Here is a 9,308-nt window from a genome sequence, read left to right as displayed (position 1 = left end):
GAACATCATGTTCAACACCAGAATGACAGTGAACAACGATCTACTATAAATCCTTACATCAAATATATTACACGTTGTACTAGCATGGCCCTCGACATTGTCATAGGACCCCACCACCACCACCACAGGCACATCTTTATCACACTTAGTCTGACCAGAAGTAGAAAAATAGCTTCCCCACCAAATTTCAAAATGTGCATGTCAGGTTTGAAAAGGACCTTATTTACCTGCACGTTTCTGATAATGTCCCATCCCCCTAAGAGGAGTGTTGTATTTGTGCTTTTGGGTGTTATGTGAAGGAATTCTAACCTTAAATGATTTTAAAGATGATAATCCTGTGCACAGCTGCATGCTCATCTGTGAACCAGGGTGTTGAACTGGAGCAGAAGAATTCCAACAAGTGTGTATAATATCCAGCCCACTCGAGGTATGTCTAGATGTTCTTTTATAAACAATTGCTCATAACCAAGTTTGCAAGCAATACATTTTGCATAGCACCTTTGTTTATGGACAATCAATCTAGACCTAAACATTTAACTGGAATTTGACTTATTTTTATTTTAAATACAGCTTTTTTTAGCTGCTCCCACATAGCAGCAAACAGCATAATGAAGCTGAAGATGTGTGTTATCCACTTCTGGATTACTTCCTTCAAGAATCCTGAATCATAATGACAAACTCTTAAGAAACAATGTTAATTTCTTAACAAGGGTGAACAATCATGACTACTTTGGAAATACTTCTAATTCTCTTAAGAATGGCAGTGCATTCACCTACAATCTGCTATTTGTACCGTCTATTCCCGTTTAAAGTTTTATAACTGTAAAGCTCCAGGATCAGACCTTTCTGTAGGAGCTTGTTCCAACTCTTGTTTGAAGCTATGGTGTATGCATAGAGGAAAATATTCCACCCCAAGAGGTGTCGTACTGCTGTTCTGCCCTTCCTCCCATCAGTCTTTTCATGTGAACAGGCTGCTAACTGCTGGCTCCATCAGAGGGCCCACTCTCCTCTTAGGGCACTTAGTTGAAAGGCAGGGCCAAATGCCTCATTGAATTAGCAGCATTGTCCACCATTGTCAAAGCTAGACCCCAACTCCAACTTCACCTCTGTAATCTCCTGACTTGTTCTCAATACACAAACAAAGCAACTAGGAAGGGACCTGTTTGTCTGCCCTTCCCTCCCCCCCCATGATGTTTTGTAATTGTGCTCACTGTCCTTCAACTTGGACTGCAGGAAGAGAGACGGGAATGAATATTTATTTCAGGATTAGTCATGCATAGTGTACGACTGGCATAAAAAGTGACCAGATTGTCTTTGTCATCAAAGCCCACTTTGCTGTGGTCAGTTTCATCAAATCTGTTAAACCATAGTTCATGACAACAACCAGGTAAGACATAGGGAATTAAAAATGTTTATGGTCCACTTTAATGGAATGTGGCTCATATAATTGCAAAAAAGTAATGGTATTGTTTGCAATGTTTTAGTTTTCTGCATAAATTGGTCATGAAATGTGATCTTGTCTTAACAAAGTCACAAACATCAACAAACACTACATTTGTATGCTGGTAAGGCACAAAAAGTCATGATGTTTTATGTTTTTCATGAACACACCCATGAAACACTGATAACTGGGTTCCAATCAATAAAATAAAAATGGAAGTGTGTTTGAGAACTACCCTGCCTTATAAACCCACTCAGACAGCGTCAATGTGCTTTTCACAAGCAGCATCAGCTAATGTGATCCATGGCTCACAGAAAGATCTCAGAAGACCTACAATCAAGAGTTGGTTATTTGCTTGTAGCTAGAAATGTCCTCCCATTGTCCTTAAATTCGAGATCATTTGGTACTGTGGCTGTCCAAGACCAACGTCACACTACACTGTGTGACTCTAAACAGCAAAGTAAATCTACCACCGAATGACTTCAGAGACAAAATTCACATTATGCATTATGTGTCCTGGTTTGAGCCCAGACTTAAATCTAACAAAGATGCAATGGAATTACCTGTAGAGAGCTGTTCACACCACTAACCACACTACACTCACTGACCTTTGTACAGCTCTAATTTAATTTAACCAATAATTTTTTCCATCCCTTTATACCCATTTGTGACTTTGGTGAAGATCAGTTCACATTTCAGGACAAATTTGCGCTGAAAACCCAGAAATTGCAAACAGTGCCATTACTCTTTCTTGCCACTGTATATCTTTAATTAAGTTTCACACTCTCTCTCAAAAAAGCCAAAACAACAAGAATGAAAGATTTTGCATTAATGGATGAATACACAGTGCCAGAGGGGCTGGTGGCTCATTGGTAGAGCATTGGGTTGGGATGCAGAGGAATCCCATTCCACCAGGCCTAGCCGGAGTCCCGAATAAAAATGGGAGGGTTGCGGCAGGAAAGGCATCCATCTTAAAAACTCAGGCCAAATCAACGTGCCGAACATGTTTCCTTGTGGCGAACCCTGAAGGGACAAGCCGAAAGCCATTGGTTAGCGTATGGATAGACAATGACGCTCACTATAACAGTATTGAACTGACTCATGTACAAGTAATCAAACAGAAAGACACCACCATCTCCAAACAATCACACAGTACAGTGGCTACAGTGGCCTTCTGAGTTTACAACAAAGACCTTAACCTCAGGTAATTGTCTTACCTACCCTCTGCCTCCCGTCCCACCCACTCTGCTATTACACACCCATGGCTCTTTAGACCCCACCCTTCTGTAACGGCTTTTAAGGGCAAGCTGCTGACTGGCAGGCTCAAAGATAGAGACCTCTGATGTTCAGCATATTGATAGCAGCATTGGAATACCAGAAAGCCACATTTTGTCTCAAAACTCGGATGCCATTGGTGGTGATAGCAGGGCGACACAGGAAGATGCAGCAGTTCCCTGGTAAGCTTCGCTCATTCTGTTTCACATTCAATGTGACACTGTAATTGTTAAAACACACAAAGGGGAGATGTACTATAGTGATTTGTTATTTGGGGCTGTGCTGACATAATTACAGATGTAAAATATATTGGACCATTAACTATTAAAACGTTTAATTAGCTTTTTACTTTCATTGCATTGAAATGGCAATGAAATTATCAATAACACAAGACTAAATATGTGCATGCTTTGTTTATTTTAACCATTGTATTCACACATTTTATTTCAAATATAAATCATTTTTAAGTACAACAACTGTTTACAGTCAGATTTTATGCCTCAAGTTCCTTTTGCTTTGTGGGGATATATTTTGCCCATTTTAATTGCTCGTATAAATTCTACACTGCAATAAAGTAAGAACGTGTTCCATAAATACAGCTGCAAAACTATTTACATGTTTATTCTTCTTGTCTCCTCAGACTCCAAGTTGAATCTGAGCATGCCCTGCTCCCCTCCAGCAGCTGACTCATACCAGCAGAGCTCCGTTAGGATGACCCTGGAGAATGCTGATCTCTGGAAGGCCTTTCACAGCATCGGAACAGAGATGATTATAACAAAGCAGGGAAGGTAAGAATTGACAGAATTTCCTGCTTTCTGAAAACACCACCAACACTTTGTAGCATTTCTCACACGAACCATGTTCTACATTACCCCCCATGTGTTAATAGCTCCAGAGCAGACACTGGAGTCTTATTTCAACGGCACAAAATAATTTTGCAAAAATAAAAAACATCACAACAATAACTGACTCTGTATTTGTTTCAGGAGGATGTTTCCACACTGCAGTGTCAGTGTCTCTGGCCTCCAACCTTTTGCCAACTATGTCATCATGGTGGATATGGTTCCTTTAGACAGCTTCAAATACAAGGTAAATGCATGTTGAATGCTGTATGCACTGCTGCACATCTCTGGGTTTTAAAACAATGTGTTTTTTTAGTACCAAACTTACAGTATGCAAAGCACAGCAGTCTGCAGCCAGACACTAGTCTGCCTGTCTACTCTGGGCCGTTCACAACTGCATATCAAAGCCTTTCATTGCTTCTTGTTTGTGCACTCTCAGCTGGAGGCCCAATCAATTAGCATCGCTCCTCATTTACAATCAGTGAATGAGAAGCAGTCAGTCGTCCATAGATTCAACGGCTCTTGCATCAACTGGCCCATTTGTTCCCATGTATTGCTTTAGCATACACTTAAAAACAATGAGGTACACAGTAAGGAGAAAGTACTGTAAGGGAGCATGCTTTTGTACTATTTGTAATGGTACATTTGTAGAAAGATCCATATAAGGAACCAAAAAGAAAAAAAAGATTTCCCAGTTCCTTATAAGACAGTATAAAACTACAACGAAGATATTTTCATGCACTACTGGTCTCTAACATCATGAAAATGAATTTCATGCTTCATGAAGAGTATTTTGAGGTCTCACACTCCCTCTCCCGCATTTCTCTGTAGTGGAAAAAGGAGAGGTGGGAGGTTGCAGGGAAGGCGGAACCTCAGCCCCCACATCGAACATACATGCACCCAGATTCTCCTGCACCAGGAAGTCACTGGATGAAGCAGTCCTTGTCTTTCCTCAAGATGAAGCTCACAAACAACACATTGGATCAGCATGGCTACGTGAGACACAGTCTTACTCTCGTTAAATGATTCGACATTGTTACATGTTAAATTGTTTCACTTTGAATCCACTGACATGTTTTGCCCACTTTTTCTCATCAGATCATCTTGCACTCCATGCACCGCTATTACCCAAGGTTTCACGTCATTCAGGCAGACAGTCCTTACACTGTCCGCTGGGGCCCATTTCAGACGATCTCCTTCCCAGAGACGACCTTCACTGCAGTGACAGTCTATCAGAACCCAAAGGTACGAATTTATAAATGATACTCAAATGTATGCAATGCATATATAACTTGTAACTTTTTACATTTTTATGGTAGTTTTACTAAACATAAACCAACAATCAATGTTTCTTTTTAATTGAAGCAAAACACTGCACCATCAATACTTTGCTTCAGCACATCTATTCCTGCTTTTTTTTTTTAAGATCACCAAACTGAAGATAGACCACAACCCCTTTGCTAAAGGATTCAGGGAAGGGGGCACTCATTCCCACAGTAAAAGGTAGGAATTGATTTTTAAAATAAAAGGAATTTCTTACTGTTTTAGGCAACTTTGCCAGCTGGATGTGTTCATAACTCACTCTGTTTGTGTTGTGCAAAAATGATTGTGATCTGTATTTAAAATAAATCTATTTTTTGTCATGCACCTGCATTTAAATCATAGATACATAGTTTCACAGATTAAATTCAATCATAGATCATTGATTGTATTCTACTGCTTACATTTGCATTGTCCTTATGATTGTATATTTTTACTCTTTCATTGGGATTTTATTATTAATTATGCTTCTATGATGTAGACTCCAGAAAGATTAGCAACCAATATTGTGAAAGCTTATGGGGTTCCTAATAAATAAACAAATTCCTAAGCACACGTGTAGCTAAACTTATTCAACTTGTAACTTGTACTTGTATAATTTACTTTTTCTAAGGTATCGTTCAAACAGAAGTGCCCCTGGAAAGAGAGCTGCATTGGACAGCAAATCTTTTTGCAATAGTCCTCCAGGTAAGTTTTTGTTTATAGACATGTTTTTATTAGAACTTCTTAGTTACACAGATTAAATTCTGCGTTTTCATACTGACAACCTGTGAAATCCAGTGTCTTTTTCCTGTGAGATTCATATTAAACACTGTATTTCCCTCTCAGACCTGCAGAGGATGCCCTCCACCTCTCAGTCAGTACAAGCAAAAAGCAACCAGGCCTCCATACAGGCATCATTGAAAGGGGGTCAGTTTTCAGATTTGACCCTGGAGCAGGACCCATTTGAGAGTCTACATGCTGAGACCCTGGAGCTGCAGGAGTATGACTACAGCTGTGAAGAACAGATGGTTCCTGCATCCATAGCACAGCAGCCGTACAGGTATGATTTAAGATACCTGAGAAAACATAAAAATTAAATCATGGTTAGACAGTACAGGAAAAAAATGCAAATTGCATGAAGTGTATCCTCGTTGCCCCCCTTTCTTTTCACCAGATCTGTGGAGCATGTTAGAATTCCATTTTCATCCAGTGTTGTAGATGGGGTGCACACCATCAGCCATCCTCCACCTCTCCAACTTACCACAGCTGATCACAGAACCCAACAACATGGCTACAACCACCAGCAACACCAGCAAGGCAACACAGGAGACTGGAGCCAGTACCCACTCCTCTCCTACACTTGGTGAATACACTCCTACACACTGGTGACTTTTGACCATTTGCATGGTCACAAAATTGATGGCGAATATAACCATTAAAACCTTGGCTTTTACTTATCCAATGAGGAGCCAGCAACTACCTGGCAGGCCATGCAGACTTTTATGTAGAATGTTTATAAATGTTTATAAAATGTATGTATTTCTGTTTTCAGTGTATGTGGGGCTAACCTGAAAACCAGCCCCCAACTCTTCTAAATTGAAAATGTATATTATTATTGTCCTTAAAGTCTTAATAACACACATTCTAGTTTTGAGTTTTCACAGTTTCAAAGAAGCTAAACAGTACAGTAAAAGACTTTCAACAGTTTACTTAACAAAGCTCTAAAGTTTTTTTTAAATGTCAAATGATAGTAAAATATAGAAGCTGTACTTTTACCCAACACTTTGTAAAAATATTCATGTTCAACACAATTCACTGAATCAGATTATCTCCTTAATTACCCGAGGAAAGATAGAAATGACATATGTAAAAACATACCTAAATGATAACAGGTTTACCCACTGGTGCCAAGCTCAGTTTATTGTAATATTGAACTCCTCTGCATCAATATATATACATTGTTTACCTCTTGTTTATGATACAGAAGGAATTATCTGTATATGAGCCACAAAGCACAGTGGACAGTGGTGGGAACATGCTGATGTTTAGTTGATGTCATGTTTGCTATGTTTATCATCTTAGTTTATTCTCTCACCTCATAAGCAATAATCACAAAGTATAGCTGAGGCTGACAGATATAACCTCGTTGCCTAGGGCTTGCTCCAAGGGGGAATTGTTGGCTCGCTTTATACATTTTTATAGTCTTGAATTTATTCTGCAAGTGCGATGACTTTGTTGTGAATTGGTGCTATATAAATAAAGTGGAATTGAACTGAATAGTTTGTGAGTTATTCTGTCATAAATGAATATTGTATAAATAATACAATTAACTAAATGATTACACTTGATGAATAGTTGCAGATTCAGTAGAGAAGAAATTTGGTATAATTTATCCTGAGACTTACACTGCACTCAAACAGAGGTGGTACAGTAACACAAACTCCTTACTCAAGTAAAAGTGCAAGTATTTGCATAAATAATACTCCACCACGAGAAGTACTAATTCAAAGATTTTACTCAAGCTGAAGTACAAAAGTACAAGCTCTAAAATTTACTTCAATTACAGAAGTACTTTAGTATTTTCAATAACACTGGATTTGGAACTGTTGATCAATGTCCTAGTCTAGATTTTCTTGACAAACTATCAGAAATGCAAATTATGTAAAAGAAAAGTTATGGAAATAATTAAAAATGGCGCAAAAAATGATCTAGTAACGGTGCAGAACAAAAATGGCACAGGTGATAAACTTTGTATAGATTACAGCCAATTTCTGACACATGGTGAATCCATATTAATAACTTGTGATTTATTAGCCAATTATACTTTGTCATGTAGCCATAAAATTATTGTAGTGGAGTAAAATTAAAAGTAACCTAAAATGAAAATACTAATCTTAGTACAAGTACTGCAAAATCGCCCTTAAGTACAGCACTTAGTTAGCAGGTTGGTGGTGTTGGACGTCAGAGATCACAGTTCATCCTTTGGGAACCACCAATCTATGTACAGAGAGTCATGGCAATACAAAACCACAGTGTTGTACCATTTGTTTGCCATCTTTACGGCAACAATGCCCAGCCAAAATATAGAATCTGCCAAGGTGCAACAACATTACAGTTACCATCACCAGCACAAGAGCACAAAGCTTTCTATTCTCTAACAGATTTCCAAATAAATCTAATCAAGACTAAGTGCCTAAAATAAAACTAAATTCCCATATTCAGCTTGAAAGCAAGGTACACTCTCCACTCTCATACACTTTATGAAATATCATGCAATCAACTGCTGCACTAACTGAGAGTTCAGCCATTAAAGGGATGAGAAAGAGCAAGAACTAGGGAGCAGTTAGAGACGGTTCTAGAGCAATAAGTCTGACCTGATAAAGTGATGACAGACAGCTAGTGTGGAATTACCATCATAGTCTGGCATAGTTTCCCCAGCAGAAGGCAGGAACGTCTGTGCTGTAAATCTTTTACGAGCCAGAGAAGGAAGCCATATCTGGGACATTTCTAAAGCTACAGGGAGCAGACACTGAAAAGGAATTTTCTAGAGCACATCATGATGGACGAACATGTTTTTTGTAATGTCCAATTTTAAACAGCAAACATACAGAGAGGCAAAGTCATATGGTCATAAACCTGAAGCAGATAGGATTTCAGTTACGTCCAGAGGACATATTCTTAACATCATGTGTGCTGGCATCCTGATTACAGAATGGTCGTTCTACCTTCCAGGTCTTCCTGAGGTAGCCGGGGTCATCGGTGTAACCCATATAGCTCACCCTAAATTCCTTTCATCTTGCTATAAATTTAAATATAGAATACAAACAGGGTCATTCAATGTGCTTAGGTTATAATGCCAGCACCAAAGGGCATGTGGCTATAATTATTGTTAAAAGTGAACTGTTTCCTTTACGTGTTTTCATGTCAGAGGTATAGGATGATCTGGTAGAAGATATTATCTGTAGATATAAAATGCTCATTACATTGGAGTAACTGAGAAAACTAGCAATTCCCAGCAGTGGAGGGTACATTGTTTATTAATGACCTTACGACCTTACATCTAGTCCATCAGCACTAACTAAACGTTTATGGTAAAACAGTGGTGGCTCTGAACAACTCTACTTTACTCTAGTTAATGGTTGAAAATGGTAAAAAGTCCCAAAAATGTCATATTGGATGGGAATTGTAATAAACCTGATGTGAATTCAGCTGATGCAACTTTGAAATCACTTGTCACTCAGCAGGTTTAGAGGCTCACTTGAGGAGAGTGTGGCCTCAAATTCTGTCTGGTTCTCATAAACAAAAACCTTTTCTGTCAAACTAAACAAGAAGAAATCTACAGGTTCATAGAAAGTTTGGAGTTTTACCAAATTCAGCACAACCAATTATATTAAAGAGTAAATCATTAGGTTTCTATTCTGCTTGATTTTGTGAGACCCCTGGTTACT

General features: G+C 38.7%; 1 protein-coding gene across 1 annotated transcript; it reads left to right on the top strand.

The window, feature by feature from the left end:
* Positions 1–2,944: 2,944 nt before the first annotated feature.
* On the top strand, positions 2,945–7,470 carry LOC137103602 (T-box-containing protein TBX6L-like). The gene is made up of 8 exons (XM_067484094.1): positions 2,945–3,504; positions 3,703–3,805; positions 4,390–4,554; positions 4,657–4,803; positions 4,985–5,061; positions 5,492–5,565; positions 5,707–5,920; positions 6,035–7,470. Exons 1-8 carry the CDS (start codon positions 3,332–3,334, stop codon positions 6,225–6,227), a joined length of 1,146 nt encoding a protein of 381 aa, XP_067340195.1. The 5' UTR covers positions 2,945–3,331; the 3' UTR covers positions 6,228–7,470.
* The last annotated feature ends 1,838 nt before the right edge of the window (positions 7,471–9,308 follow it).

This window comes from Channa argus, chromosome 18 (genome assembly GCF_033026475.1).
Source record: "Channa argus isolate prfri chromosome 18, Channa argus male v1.0, whole genome shotgun sequence".
NCBI classification, from domain to species: domain Eukaryota; kingdom Metazoa; phylum Chordata; class Actinopteri; order Anabantiformes; family Channidae; genus Channa; species Channa argus.
This window is presented reverse-complemented; position numbering and strand designations above follow the sequence as displayed.